This window comes from Leopardus geoffroyi, chromosome A2 (assembly GCF_018350155.1).
Source record: "Leopardus geoffroyi isolate Oge1 chromosome A2, O.geoffroyi_Oge1_pat1.0, whole genome shotgun sequence".
In the NCBI taxonomy this organism is placed as follows: Eukaryota; Metazoa; Chordata; class Mammalia; order Carnivora; family Felidae; genus Leopardus; species Leopardus geoffroyi.
Genome location: NC_059331.1, coordinates 11,660,136 through 11,675,458, shown reverse-complemented (window position 1 = coordinate 11,675,458; position 15,323 = coordinate 11,660,136). Strand labels below are relative to the sequence as shown.

The 15,323-nt window shown below is 52.7% G+C and overlaps 2 protein-coding genes across 6 annotated transcripts in view; both read right to left on the bottom strand.

Moving 5' to 3' along the window:
- LOC123605458 (cytochrome P450 4F3) overlaps positions 1–15,323 on the bottom strand; it is a 75,101-nt gene that overhangs the window by 59,658 nt on the left and 120 nt on the right. The gene's annotated exons all lie outside the window — the stretch shown is intronic.
- LOC123605461 (cytochrome P450 4F3-like) lies at positions 340–15,305 on the bottom strand. 5 transcript variants are annotated; one of them, XM_045492374.1, is made up of 13 exons: positions 15,200–15,305; positions 14,677–14,900; positions 10,684–10,828; positions 9,015–9,068; positions 8,794–8,921; positions 7,223–7,344; positions 6,245–6,389; positions 5,847–5,913; positions 5,528–5,657; positions 1,855–1,988; positions 1,694–1,758; positions 1,426–1,508; positions 340–1,035 (listed from the first exon to the last, which is right to left on the bottom strand). In XM_045492374.1, exons 2-13 carry the CDS (start codon positions 14,872–14,874, stop codon positions 858–860), a joined length of 1,449 nt encoding a protein of 482 aa, XP_045348330.1. In that variant the 5' UTR covers positions 14,875–14,900; positions 15,200–15,305; the 3' UTR covers positions 340–857. The 5 variants fall into 5 exon arrangements, with proteins under 5 accessions (XP_045348330.1, XP_045348326.1, XP_045348329.1 ...); XM_045492370.1 differs by having other exon boundaries at positions 6,245–6,515; positions 15,200–15,297; XM_045492373.1 differs by lacking the exons at positions 14,677–14,900; positions 15,200–15,305 and adding an exon at positions 13,969–14,509.

Below are 15,323 nucleotides of genomic sequence, written 5' to 3'. Positions count from 1 at the left end.
CTCCTTACATAGGTGGAAGCCTCCAGGAGCTACACTGCTCAGGGGGAGAACACACCAGTAGAGGGGACTGCAAGTGTGACCTCTGCTGGAAGTTAAACTGCCTTAGTGATCTTGGCACCACAAGCTTTGAACTCCATTTAACATCACCTTTGACCAGCAAGGCTCGAAGAATGCCTCCTAGAGAAACCTACCTTCTCCAAGTTCTACACATGTTATTTCAAATATGATAACGGATACTCAGGCAAAGATAAACAGGCACACGAGACCACTAACCCTACCAGTGAAAACTAGCAAAACAACAGACCACATAACGGATACAATGATTGCCATGATCAGACACACAGGAGAAAGCATTTATGTTTCAGTGAACATAGTGACCATGGAAACATAGTGAAGGATTCTGGGGTAAGAAAAGTTTGGGTATATTAGATAGGAACAGAGGTCAGAGTGGCCAGAGAGTAGTGCCACTATGGGTTCTCCACTGTGACCCAGAGCTTCAAACATGCCCCTCAGTCAGTCCTTAATGGTGGTCCCTCTCCTACTCAAACTCCTCCCATGCCACCCTATTGCCTACAGGATAAAAGCCCTTATTGGGCTGTGGGAGAACCCGCAATCAGCATGGCGGGTGGGGGGGCGGGGGGGCGTGATCAGCCGGAAAGGCTGTCAGGGTCTTGAGCTCACACACCAGCCTCCCCTCCACCCCACCCCTCGCCCTGGCCCTCGCCCTGGTTCCCAGCGCCCCCTGCAGGCTGTCAGTGGCGCCCCGGCAGAGGAGACCACCCAGTTCTAGTCCTGGGAATCCGCCAGGGGGCGTGTGTAGGGTCGGGGTGGATCCCAAGCCAGGGGGAGCTGGCGGGTCACTGGGGGCCCGCGCTCAGCGGCTCCACCCGCAGCCAAAGCCCGCCCTCGGCGCGCAGGATGAGCTCCCACTTCCTGCGAGGCTCCTCCTTGTCGGGCAGGACCCGAAAGCGCAGCAGCGTGAGCGCCAGGACCACCTTTATCTCCGTCAGGGCGAACGTCTGCCCCAAGCAGTTCCTGCGGGCGGCAGTGGGCACTCACTCGCCAGGGACCCCAGCAGGTCCCGTCGCGCCCCGAACCTGGCCCGGGACCGCCAGCCCCGCCCGCAGGGATACCGGAGGGGACTAACCGGGCCCGGGACCCCCATACAGGGGTCCCTGAGCTTGGCTCAGATCCCAGCCCTGAACTCCCAGACAGAGGGAAGTGGCTCTGAGCACACCGCGGAGCCCTCATTGGACCCAGCCACCCCCCACTGCCCAGGCCTTTACCCCCAACCTCTGGAGGAGGGGAGAGACGGAGAACCATCCTCAACACCCCCTTTCCCGCCCCCACAGCCACGTCTGGATCTCAGGCCCAGGCACCTACCCTCACCACCTCATCCCCTCCTCAGATGCGCGCTGCGCTCACCTGGGCCCCGCGGAGAAGGGAATAAAAGCCAGGGAAGACCTTTCCTTGATGTTTTCTGGGTCAAAGCGGAAAGGATTGTATACCTGGGGGCGGAGAGAGGCGGGACTGTTGGACGGGGTTTCCCAGGACAGCAGGCTTTGGAGACACAGGTGTGCTTTTCATGGAGGGAGAGATTTGCCAGGTCAGAACCCTAAGCCCTCCCTTAGGTCCCGCTAGGGAAGTGGCCAAGGATGAGGGTGGGTGGAGGGGAGGGAGGGGGAGGCAGCACCTCAGGGTCTGGCCACACGGATGGATTGTGGTGGATCCCGAAAATACTAACAAGGCAGACAACACCTGTGGGAGGGGAGGGGCCAGTCAGGAAGGGTTTCACCCCGCCTGATGGGCCCCTCTTCCTGCCCAGGAGGCTCCTTCCCCTGGCGTTGTGGGCACCTTTGGGGATGACCCTGCCATCTGGGAGCACGATGTCCTGGGTACAGCAGCGGGAGACGACTGTGACCGGGGGGTGCAACCGCAGACTCTCCTTGATGCACATGGTCAGGAAAGGCAACTGGGCCAGGTCGTCCCTAAGAAAGTCCCCCAACGATTAGCCACGGATCGAATCAGACTCCCGCAGACCTCCAGCTGCTCCCCGGATTCTGTGTCTCCCTCTCTCTCTCTCTCTCAGCCCCTACCTGTTCTCTCTCTCTCTCAAAAACAAATATTAAAAACAATTTTTAAGTATTTCTGAGGAAAGCCCAACATTCACACAGTATCTTTAAAAGTTAGAAAGTTTTAAGTTATACAATTTATTTAAAAAGGAAAAAAATCTCTTTGCTGGACTTACCAGGTTATTTGAATAAATAAAAGGCACCCTCCTAGGTGGGATACCTAATATAACGGTGTGGGTTCTTTGTAAGTTAAGTAATGTATCCAATACACCCAATTAAAATCTAGTTGGTGTTTTTGGAACTTAGCGATCTTATTCAATTTGAAAAACTTAAAGTTCAAGAGCTGTGGTCGATTTAAAACACCAGAGAAAGAGAATTCATCCACCTGATATTAAGACCCATTACAAAAATATGGTGATAATTAAATTAAATTAAAATCAATTCCATTAAAAGGCAGCAAGGCACTGTTGCAAGGACAGGAAAACAGACCCACAGAACAAGATAGAGAGCTCAGAGACAAGTACGTAAACAGGTGAAAACGAAGCATCCAGTAAATGAGGCCCCGCAACCCCCAGACAAGGAATGGTTCAGACACAGACACAGACACCCCCACAGTCTCACCACTACACACACCAAAAGACTGAATCATCATGCACTCCACATACAAGATGGGGTCTTCTCTTGGGGCGCCTGGGTGGCGCAGTCGGTTGAGCGTCCGACTTCAGCCAGGTCACGATCTTGCGGTCCGTGAGTTCGAGCCCCGCGTCAGGCTCTGGGCTGATGGCTCAGAGCCTGGAGCCTGTTTCCGATTCTGGGTCTCCCTCTCTCTCTGCCCCTCCCCCGTTCATGCTCTGTCTCTCTCTGTCCCAAAAATAAATAAACGTTGAAAAAAAAATTTAAAAAAAAAAGATGGGGTCATCTCTGACACGTGAAAGGTAAAGAAATAAGGGTAAAAGAAGGTATAATACAGAAGACAACTTTCTGACCGATGAGTAGGAAAGAATTCTTAAAACCCAAAATCTCAACCAGAAGACAAAAAAAGAAAACGAGAAGAAAGGAAAGAAAGAAAGAAAGAAAGAAAGACAGAAAGGAAAAAAAGGAAAGAAAAGAACAAAAGAGAAAAGAAAAAAAAGAAAAGAAAAAACATGCACAGAATTAAGGTTTTCTGTTTAACAAAACACTCCATTCTATGGAAGAATTAACATTCAGATGAGAGATTCACAGAAGATAGTTGCAATAAATATATTGATCTACAAGAATATCTTGAATAGACAAGGAATTCCTACCAATCAACAAGAGAGGTGGCAGGCGACTCAAAAGAGTAGACAAAGGACATGGTCTAGAAATTCATGGGAGCTCAAACTCAGAGATTTAAAACATGAAGAGATGGGGCGCCTGGGTGGCTCAGTCGGTTGAGCATATGACTTCGGTTTACATCATGATCTCGAGGTCCATGAGTTCGAGCCCCGCGTCGGGCTCTGTGCTGAGAGCTCGGAGCCTGGAACCTGCTTTGGATTCTGTGTCTCCCTCTCTCTCTGCCCCTCCCCCGCTTGTGCTCTCTCTCAAAACGAAATAAATAACCATTGAAAAGAACTAAATAAAACATGAAGAGCTGCTCCAAGTCGCCGATTACCAGAGAAATGGAAATTATATAGCAATGGGATGTTACCTCATATGTATTTGAGGTGAGAATTAACAAGGTGGGTGATGGTAAAGCCCGGCTGAGGCACCGGGGTGGGGGGACCCCACGCACTGACATTAAAGGTATGGACAGGAGCCACCACTCTGCAAGGCATTGGCATGGTCGAGGAAAGGCGATGTGTGTTTCATGACCCAGCAAGTTGGCTCTCAGCCTAGGACCTGGAGAGATTCTCAGACAGGTAGATAAAGACATGAACACCAAGGGGTTCATAGGGGTCATGAGATGGAAACCTCCTGGATATTTAGGTCCAAGGCACTAGAGAGGAACTTTCCATATGACACCGTTTGAATTGGTACCAAGTGCACTAAGTGTTTGAAGTTGAGAGACACACACAAACACTTCTCCACTTCACACAACTGCCGTACTGAGCCCAGCCTTGAAGCTGAAGGCACTACCTCCAAACTGTTCAGTCCAACATCTCCTCCCCATCCTTCATCCCTTGGCCCCCAAACTCCCTGGAACCCCCAGGCTCCACCTCATCTCCTCCAGTTTGCAGATATGTTTAATTCGAATATCTGACTTGTCTCTCCCCTGCTCAAACATCTCCCATGGCTCCCCACTGCCTTCCTATATTAGTCACGAATCTCCCTTCAAGAAAGAACTTGATGTCCAGCTCCAAGGATGCAGTCGTCTGACAGCCTCCAGTTAGAGGGCCTCTGGGCTCTGCAGCAGCGTTCAAGCCAAGGCCACACTCTCTTGGGCGGGTCCCAGCCACTGAGAGTGCATGGTGGGCCCCTACTTTCTGATCACTTCTGCCCAATGTGAGACTCCCTCCCTGAGAGCAGTGTCCCTGCACACTTCTATCTTTTATCCAATACTGGCTTCCCAGAGGACTTGAACCCACACCTTTGGAAAATCTTCACGTGGTTTCCAAAGCAGACCAAGAAGGGCTTCCATTACCAACTACCAGCTCCAGCCTCACTGGGAGCCTCTCAGATGCTTCACACTGTAAATTTCACAAGGGTCCAGCCACGTTTACTTCCTCCCAAACACGCCAGGCCCACCGCTGCATGCCTCCATCAGGGCCTTTGCACAAGCTGTCCGTAAGGCCTGGAGCACTGCCCACTACCCATTCCCAGAGGGCTGAATTCATATTCGCTTCTTTGCTACCCAGCCTCACCCCCTTCTTTCCTCCATGATCCAGCCTTGACCAAGTAGGACTTGAATGGGACTGGACATGGAGTTGAGAAGGGCCGGCAGGGTAGACATGTTACTGAACCAAGCAATGGGTAACTGTTTTACCCTCAAGGACCACTTGTGAATCCCTGGAATAGACAGTAGGTGGGAATTAGATATAAGAGCAAAAATTAAGAGTAAGGGTCTTTGGGGAAAATGTGCAACTTCAGGCAGAAAAGCAAGGGAGAGAAGTTCATTTACTCAACGCACGCCGGACAGCATCTGTTCTACACACATTGTCACGGTTCTCCAAGCAGCACTTGGAGGAGACATTCCCTGGCCTGTCCCGCCCCCATTTCCACAGGAGAAAAGTGGTGCTCAGAAAAGGGAATTGGCTTTATTCAAGTCACATAGCAAGCAAGCAGGGCAATACATGTGGACACTCCGACCTTTCTGTTGCATAAGCCTGCTTTCCCCTGCTCTCCAGGCTGGGTACCAGACCCCTGCCTCTGGGTTCTGCTCCTAGTCTCTCTAAGCAACAATGACACAATCAACAAAAAGTTCTTTCCCCTTCCCCAGCAGGGGAGCAGAGCCAATGAGAGGGGTTCCAGAACAGGACATGAGGACCTGCACTCACCATTCAATCTCTTTAGGCTCACGGTCCCTCAGGAGCTCTTGCACCTCCTGCCGACAGCGCTCCTGATACTCTGGGTGCTTCGCAAGGTTGTACAGGACCCAGGAGAGACCACTGGCCGTGGTGTCATGGCCTGAGAGGCAGCCAGACAGGCTTGGGTCTCTGGGCTTGTTCAGCACCAGAGGGCGGACAGCGCCCTTCGTTAGGGCCCTCAGGGAGGATGGGGAAGATGGGGTGGGATGGGGTGGTCCAGGGCCCACCTGCCAAGTCCCTGGGATTGGACAGACTCCTACCCCCTGCAGTCCCACACTGGGATGCTTACCCCCAAACATGAAGGTGTCAGCTTCAGCTCGGATATCCTCATGGGACAGTTCCTTCCCATCTTCATCCTGCAGAAAGGGCACGACCTCCTGAATCACACCGGCTCGGAGGGCACCTGAGTCTCGCCTGAAACAGTCCCTCAGGCTCCATCACCAAAGCAGGATTCGCCCCTCATCATCTCTAGAGCCCTGTCCCACAGGTCTCCCTGTCTCCAGCTTTCTTCTCCCAAGCAGCCTTCTGCAAAGTCACGTCTAAAACGTATCCCTGACCTGTCTCTCCCTTCCTCAACCACCTTCCGTGGCTCCTCAGTACCCGCTGGGTCAAGTCCAAGTTCTCCCATCTGACATTTGGAGTCAAGGTCCATTCTAACTCTTGAATTCTGATCCCAGGGAAGCCCACCTTGGCCAGCAGGAGCACATCAATGAAGTCCAAAGTCTTGGCCTTAGCCTTAGCCTTGAGGAAGTCATGGGAGCCCTCAGTAATGAGGGAGCAGCGCCGCTCCTGGATGATGGCATCTGTGAAGTTGTGCACCAGGTCACAAGCCCTGCGGAAGCGCCGCCCATCAGGGGTGAGGTAGTACAGCAAGTCCGGGTGCAGGAAGATCTGCCTCTGCCGTTTCACCACAAGGGCACTGAGCTCCAAGATGGCAGCGATATATTCACTGGCGCTCCTGAAGGGTCAGGCCATAGAGAACAGCTCCTTAACCCACATGAGGCCCTAGGGGTGCCTTCCAACCAGAACCTCAGACGCATGTCCCTGCAGAACAGAGTGTCCTCCAGGCATGCTTCTCTCTCCACCTGCCATCTCTGTCAATGGAATCATAGCCCAGACCCTGGGCAGACCTTGGGTATCACACTCATCTCTCTTCTGTCCTACACAGTATCTGCCCCTGCCCATTCCTCCTTACTTTCCCCCAAATCTGCCCCATTTTCGCCCCCACATTCAAGCTGCCTCCTCCTCAGATTCTGTGTCTATGTGACAGTTGGTCCTCTCTAGAGTCCGATGTCCAAGAACAGCTTTGACCATGGCCTTCATCTGCTCAAACACCTTCCACCTTCCATCCCTGGAAACCTCAGGGGAAAGCTCAGACCCCTTTGCTTCACCTTTGAATATCCTTAAGATTAGCCCCCCTCCCAACCCTCCAATCTCATTCCCAAGGTGGCACATGCTTTATTCATCCTAGTCCTGTTGGCCTTTATCAAGCATTTTTGCTTACCTGAAACCTTACCTTTCTCTTTCCCTTCCTTGTCCTTCTTTGTCTCACCCTGATCCGTCTCCTCCAGGAAGTCCCTTCTGATCGCCCTGGCCAGCCCTCCCTTCTCCATCTACACCCTTGGGACTATGGTTCATGTTCCCAGGTCCTGAGCAAGCACTCACTCCTGGCAATTGCTGTCAAAACTGAAGACACATTTCTGCAGACTGTCCAGGGTCATGAGGCTGATGTGCTCAAACATGTCCAATCGGGTGCTGCCCTCTGAGACTAGGCGCTTCCACTTGGCCTGGACAGAGAAAGGGGCAAATCTGGGGCTGGGACCTAGCTCCCCTGAGCTCCCCCTCAGTCCCAATCACCAGGATGGACTCCCCAAAACTCAGGCTCCTGGTCCTCCACCCCAGGCACCCATCTCCAGGGAGGACCAGGCTTGGGTGGGAATAGAAACTCTTACTATTAAGACCCAATGGCTGGGGGTCAGGAGACCTGAGTTCAAATCCTGGCTCTGCTTCCTACACCCCTGTGTGCCCTTGGTCAACTCAGTGCTGCCCTCTGGACTCCACCTGTCAAAGCTTCAGTAACAGTTAAGGTGACTTGCTCTGTTGTCAGACAAACCAGGTTGGAATCCCAACTCCATTTATTAGCTCACTTGCTAGCTGTGTGAACGGGAGCAGGCTCCCTAACCTCTCTGAGCCTCAGTTTCATCACCTGTAATGAGACATTAATCATCATCTCTACCTTATATGGTTGTGGAAATTAAATAAGACAACGTGTGCAATAGAAATGGTGCATGAGGGGCAGTGGGGAGGCTCAGTCGGTTACGTGTCCAACGTGGGCTCAGGTCATGATCTCACGGTTCCTGATATACACCAAGAGCTAAGTAACCATTAGCTCTCACCCTCATCTTCGTCATTATCCTAGAGGTAGGTGACTGCTGCAAAAATGTCTCCATTTCTTCATCCCTCCCTCTACCTTCACCCTTTGCAATGAGGTTTGGCAGGTCTTCCATTAGGAGGTAACACCTCCTTCTCCAGCTCTTGAATTGGAGCTGGATGTGGGACTTGCTTCCGCCAACAGAAGAAGGTGGGGGTCCCGGTTGCCTGTTCTGAAACTAGGCTTCAAGAGGTACTGCATGTTTCTACTTGTTCTCTTGGAGCCCAGGGTCTACCATGCGATCAAGCCTAGGCTAGCCTACTGGAAGATGAGGGACAAATGCAGGAGTCTGGTTGTCCCACCAAGGCCATCCTAGACTAGCCAACCATTAGCCAAGCCCCAAATGTGTGGCAGAGCTGAGCCTGGAAAAGCAGAGCCGTCTCCCAAACCCAGCCATGGCCACAGACACGTGAGTGATTCCAGCCAAAATAAGAACTATTCTCCGGACTCATCGTCTGCGAGCAATAAAACACAAATTCTTTCAACCTCATGAGTTTTAAGGTGCAGTCCAGTGAAGAAAGAGCTACCATACAATCTTCATCATTAGTGTCTCAAGTTTCACAGAGTTTCAGTGAGGCAGATTAGAAGCTAACACCTTCCGAGCACCTACAATGTGCCAGGACCATGATTCCATTACATCATCTGGACCACCCTTTAAGAAGGGCTTATAATCCTCATTTGACAGATGGGGAAACTGATGCTTGCAGAAGAAATAGAATGGCCCGAAAGTCATCTAGCAACGCCAGGACTCCAGGCCACTCCCCTTTTCCCAAGGCTCCAGCCAGGACCCTGGGTTTCAACTCACGTGCATGATGTCTGCACTTTTGTTGAAAATCTTCACATAGGATTTCAAGATTTCAAAGTGGAAGGCAGGCGTCAGCAAACGACGGTGGTGGCTCCACTTGTCACCAGCAGTCAGCAGGAGCCCATCCCCTAGTAGAGGCAGCCACGAGGAGTAGGCAAGGGCAGTGCTTTCCCGTGAGACCCCAAGTTGTCCCCAACCTCCTTCACTTAACAGTTACTCACCCAGCCAGGGCCTCAGAAAGCTGTAGAAAAACTTGTCCCTGGGCACGATGGTGGCTGGCAGGAGAGACAGATCATTAGGGGCCATAGAGAAGAGGTGCGGATGGGCTTTGGGTTGGGGGGTGGAGGATCCAAGACAGGGGATGCATACCCCCTCCAACCTCCATAGTGGGAATTGTATAGTGCAGAGTTGGGAGGTGATGGGGGACAAGACCAGGCTGCAGCACAGAGCAGAGCAAAGGCACAGCCCATGGACCTACCCCTAGGTACTTAGATGCTCCCGAAAATATGGCACAACACACCCAACATGCTTTGACATGGCTCCTTGCCAGTCCGACATGTTCGAAACACCCAAGCACAAATCAGCACTCCACAAAATGCCTTTCCAGGGACCTAGGACATCGCACCTGTCCCAGAACCCTCTGACATCTCCTGGGACTTCTGACATGGCCCCAACACATGGTAACGTGCCCTGACACGAAACAACATGCATAACACACACTGGCCTCAGGCAGCATCCTCTGAATGGACCCAAAGACAATCTGACACGACCTCAGTGTGTCTCATAGACGGTCCCTGGCAGGACTTAAATATGGTCCCACTAATGTCCCAGACATGGCTCAGGTGTGACCTAGCCTTTCTCAGGATTCTCTTCCATCCCATAGTTAGCATTAAGTGCTTAGGCTCACGGGCTCCTGTGTCCTTAAGAGACCGAACAATGTTGCCACCCTCAGACGCTGAGCTCCACCCACCACAAAGAGCTGCCACTGCTCCCTCGTGCCTCTAGACCAGCTCCCCACAAAACTCTGTGGATCTTCCCCCACAAAACTCTGGCCATCTCCCTACCCCAAATCCCCTTCCAACTAAAGGTCCCTCCTACCAGAGGCAGTTAGGGCAGCCAAGAACACACAGAAGAAGCAAGAGAAAGCCTTCGGCATGCTATGTGACCTTGAGAAGTTATTAAGCCTCCTTGAGCCTCCGTTTCCTCACCCAGGAAATGCCCCCCTAGCAGAGATGCCAGGGAATGGACATCTGGGGTATCTGCCTGTCCATCCCCTTCTGGAACCAACACCTTGCTCCTCTTCCTCCCTCAGTCCAAGTAGCTAGGGAGGGTGGCCATGCCACTCCATCCTCCGTTCCAGAGCTGAACATAGGACCCTAACCCTTAACAATCATGTTGCCGTGACTAGAGGAAGAATTGGTCCCTGTGACCCAAGCCAGGCCAATTTAAGAGAATCCTGCAACTATTTCTGGGTCTTCAGAGAATGAGCTCACGTTTCCATGGGGGTTCAGCTTCTTAGACCCATCTTTGTCAGCATGAGAGTGAAGCTGTCACCAAGGAACACAGAACTACAAGAGAAAGACAGATTCCCAATGGCACTGTTTGAACACTGGATCCAACCACGCCTGAAGACAACATTCCTTCAGCTTTTCAGTCAATAGATTCCCTTTCTTCTCTTAGACCAACATTGCTGAATTTCCACCACTCAAAACTGAAGAAAGACTGGGAACCAGAGAGAGCCAGGGACCTGCCCAGAGTCACCCAGCAGGTTAATGGCAGGTCTCCATCAATATTACCCACTTCCCTGCTCAACCTGGTCTGTCCAGAGCTGTGAAGAACTGGGAACAGGGACAAAGGAGTGGCTGGGTCGGGTGCTCCTGGGAGAGATACCTGGGGCCTGGAGCAGGGGGGCAACGAACTTGGGGTGGACGAACCGCAGAAGTGGGTAGAAGGGCCCCATCCACCAGAGGTGAACATCACGGAAGCTGTGACTCAGACTCTCCATGAACCTGAAGCCTTCTTCATTGCTCTTTACCTGGGGACAGCAGGGTGGAGGGGGTGAGGCCAGGTCAGGCAGCAGCCCCAGAAGCTTACAACTTCCCACTGCATCCCCCCTTCTGCCTGCATTATTAGTCTACACCTCTACATCTCACCAAGTCAGCTTCCCTTGGTTGGTCTATTTCTCTTTTTTTGTGTGTCTATCTATGTGTCTCTCCCTCTCCCTTCACTCTCACAATCTTTATCTGTTTCTTTAGGTAGGTGATAGACACCCAGATGATAATAGCTAGATGATGCAGAGCTACATGATGATGATAGATAGATAGAGAGATGATAGATAGATGATAGACAGATGATAGATAGATAGATAGATAGATAGAGATACAGAGGTAGATAGAGATGGATAAATGATAGAGAGATAGATACATAGAGAGAGAGAGAGAGTGAGGGGGAGAGAGATAGAAGATAGATGACAGATAAATGGGACGATGGTTGCATGGATGCATGGACAGATGGATGGACAGACAGATAGATGGAGGCATGGATGGATGGTTGGATGGATGGAGGGACAGATGGATGGATGCAGGCATGGATGGATGGATAGATGGATGCATGCATGCATGCATGGACGGACAGATGGATGGGTGGATGCATACGTGGATGCATAGATGCATGGATGGATGGACGCTTGGATGGACGGGTGGATGGATGGACAGACGTATGGATGCATGCATGCATGGGTGGATGGATGAAGAGAGAAAGGAAAGAGATGAGAGATCGATGGGTAGATGATAGATGATATGTGTTTGTGTATGTTTCTTTTACATTCTCTGTATGTCCTCTCTGACTCCCTCACTTTTTCTCTGTATCTCTCTCTTTCTTCACCTCTATCTCCCTCTCCATCTCTCCCACTCCCCTTGTCTGTGTCTCCTAACCTGCACACCCTCCATGGCTCCCCAGAACCCTCAGAAAAAAACCCCTAACCCCCACACAGTCTGTCTTGCAGCCCCACTGGCTCTGCTGTCCCCTCCACCTTCTCCCTGCCCCTTACCAGCATTGCTCTTTATGCACTCAGCTCGTGGTTGCTCAAAACCCCAGTGCTCAAACGGCAGTGGGGTGGCTCAGGTGGTTAAGCATCTGACTCTTCATCTTGGCACAGGTCATGATCTCATGGTTCGTGAGTTCAGGAGCTGCACTGACAGTGTGGAGCCTGCTTGGGATTCTCTCTCCCACTCTCTCCCTCTGCCACTCCCCCACTGATGCGTGTTCTCTCTCTCTCTCTCTCTCTCTCTCTCTCTCTCTCTCTCAAAAAATAAATAAATAAACTTTAAGAAAAACAGGTGTTTGCTCTGTCCCCTCCAGGCTTTTGAGTGGGCTATTCCTCTCCACAGTATATACTTTCTCTTCTTTTCTTAAAAAATTCCTACCCATCAGTCCAGACCCCCTTCCAACAACTCCTTCTCTAAGAAGCCTCCCAGCCTACCCAAACAGCAGATGCCTTGCTTCCCCTCTGAGTTCCCCTTATCCCTGTCTCTCCGTCAGACCCACTCTGACCATACAAGATTGAGGGTGTCTCTAGTTCTACATGCCCAAGATTGGGGTTCCCCCAAGACAATACCTGGGACTGAGCCTCCCCAAGGACACTCCTGAAGCAGTGTCCAGAAGAAAGCAATGACCAAGGTCGCCCAAGAGCAGAAAGGACCTTGGAATCCACAGGGACCTCACAGAAGCCTGGCAGGGAGGGGTATGTGGCCCTCAGATGCTGCCACAGAGCCCATGGCCACATATTCCAGATGGATACCTGTGGCATGATGACAGAGCAGGCAATGCCACGGTGGCAAGAAATGATGGGAGCCCAAGCAGATCATAAACCCTGCGAGTAGGCAGCCACCAGCTGAATTAAGACCCTCAAGCCCTGCTCTGTGGGGTGGACCTACAAGCAAGACAGGGGCCATCACCTCCGCAGAAGGAGCCACGGCAAGTTCCCCTGCAACCTCTGCAGGGGTCAGTGTGTCCAGACTCTGCATAGATGGAGGGGATCTCTGTTTGCTCCTGCTCCTTCCCTTGGGGGCAGAGGGATCCCGGAAGACTCTCCATGTCCCAAGGGTCCCTCCCAGGACACAGGGAGAAGACATGCTCCCTGCCCCCGGAGAGGCCGACCTTGGCGTGAGAAGTCAGATCTTTCTTCTCCTGGGAGTCGTTCCAATCTCAGGGAGGTGCCCACGGGAACAGCAGGGTGGCCTCACGTTTTGTACTGGGGCTCGTTCCCATGTCCTCTCATGTCCTGGCCAGTCCACACGGCCCCCCCCTCCCGCCCCTCAGAGGGTGAAAGTGTGCAGACCTTCCAGCTCTGACAGACCCCAGGACACAGGTGTGAGCTCTGCCCATCAGTCAGGAGGGCAGCTCCCACCTACGTCCTCTTCTGCCCGCCAGCTTGCATGGTGCATCCCATCTGTCTGTCTGTCTGTCTGCCTACCTGTCTATCTACCTCTACCTATGAAGCTATGGACTATCTATGAAACTATCCCCTGAACCTATGGACTCCCCCACCAGCCGTGCCTTTTACAAATGAAGAAACCCAGGCCGCGTCCCCCAAAAGGAGAAGGAGGGGGCCTTGCCTCCCAGTGAGGCATCCTCTCCAGTCCCACGGGAAGCCCCATCCCGGCCTGACAAATACTTCCAGGTGCTCCAGACAGGTGAATACAAGTCATTTTCACTTTTGGGACTGCTCCCTGCTCCCTAAGAACCCTGAGGCATTTGAGGAGATTGGCCCAGAGAGGGAGAGTGACTAGGCTGAGGTCACACAGCAAGAGGGACTGGAGGAGAGAAGAGTGACCAAGACCAGCCTCCATGGCCAAGCCCTCATAGGAACAGGGAGTGGAAACGGTAACTTCATAACATTCCTGCTACCCCCAGGGTTTGTCAAAACATTCCCAGACCCAGCATCTCAGGCAAACTTCACAATGAGCTTGGAATGCCCTCATTCCAAACTCGGCCATAATGAGCAGTAAAATAGCAGGAAGTCCTTCCCCCAGCTGTGGTCCTCATGCTGGGCAGTTAGGAAGAGCTGTGCTCCTCCCTCAGCCTGTCTGGGGATGGGAAGGGCTAGCCGCTCGTCCCCTTGACCTTGAACATGGCAGGTAATGACAAGCTCATCTCCTATGTGTCAAAACTTACCTGAGTGCCTACTCTATGCCAGCCCCTGGGCTGGACAATGTAGCATCTGATCCCCAGAGCAACTATCCAGGTAAAGAGGTGGAAAATAAGAAACTGGACAATTAATTCTTTACTTATGAGCAGACCCAAGTCAAAGGTCCGTGCAGGTGGGGAGTCAACGAAAGCTTCTGTAAGGGAAAGTGAGTGGTTAAACTTTATTCCGGTTGGGCAATGGGCCCATTGGGACATTTCAGCAGGGAAGTGTAGACTGAGAGGAAGCTTTCCTGGGGAGGGGTGTGGGTGGAGAGCTAGGCCCCTGTGAGTCGAGGTGGGGAGGTCATAGGTAATTCCTGTAGGTAAGTGAGCAGACACAAGGGAATGGGCCAGGTAGGGAGCAGACCCTGGACAGCGCCCCTGAGAAGGTCTCTGGGGTAGCCATGGACACTGGGAAGGCCAAGGGACCCTGCTCTGTGCAGCCCGCCCTGGGAGCCCTTCAGAGGGACATTAATGTGGGGAAGGGAGGCAGGAAATGGATCCCAAACAGGCTAGGGGTGCGAAGATGAAGATGTGGAAATGGCCTGGGATGAATGAGTGATTAAAGAAGGGCTCCCTAGCCTTCCTCCTTCTCTGCTGTCCCAGACCCCAGCCCCACCCCAGGTCCCCATTCCCCACCCCTGGGAAACTGCATCCACCCCGATGCCCCAGGCCAGGCCTACCACCCACACTCACCGGTCTCATGTGACACCAAAACCAGTGCTCCTTCGGAGGCTGCGGGAAACACCGGAGGCGGCAGCACGTGTCATAGAAGCTGTAGCTCCAGGCCAGGACGCTGGCCGAGAGCCAGGAGACCCCCACCAGCAGCAGGAGCAGCCATGGGGAGGCTGCCACCTGCCCGAGTCCCAGCCAGAGCAGGCTCAGCTGCGGCATCCTGGAGGCAGAGGGGACAGATTTTCCTGAGGCCGAGGAAATGGGCCCACGGGTGAGCTCTCTGGGCTCTTCAGGAACAGAGGGAGAGCCCCTCCCCCACACTGGGATGGGAGGGGCAGGGACAGAGAGGGGTAGGCATGGTGAGTGCTCAGCACTGGGCAAACAGTGATTCAGAGAGGGGAGGAGGACCTAGACAATTCCAGAGGGAGAGGCAGAGTGAGTGGGAGAGGGAGAGGGAAAAGAAGGAGACAGAGACACAGAGAGAGACAGAGAGAGAGAGACAGAGACAGAGAGAAGGGAGGGAGGGAGACTGATGAAGAAATACCCAAACAGAATTGGTGGGAGGTTGCCAGGAGCTCCAGTTACAAGGAAATCATCACCCCCCAGCCAGCTGGATCCCAGGAGCCACTTCTGCCTGGGGCAGTGCACCTCCCCACCCCAGACCAGAA

Coding starts and splice junctions, on each gene's coding strand:
- LOC123605461 (XM_045492369.1), bottom strand. CDS start 14,196: ATGTCCCAATGGGCCCATTGCCCAACCGGAATAAAGTTTAACCACTCA. Junction 7,345..8,793: donor AAAGTGCAGACATCATGCAC/GTGAGTTGAAAC, acceptor TTCTCTGTCCAG/GCCAAGTGGAAGCGCCTAGT. Junction 1,036..1,425: donor CCCTTCTCCGCGGGGCCCAG/GTGAGCGCAGCG, acceptor TGCCGCCCGCAG/GAACTGCTTGGGGCAGACGT.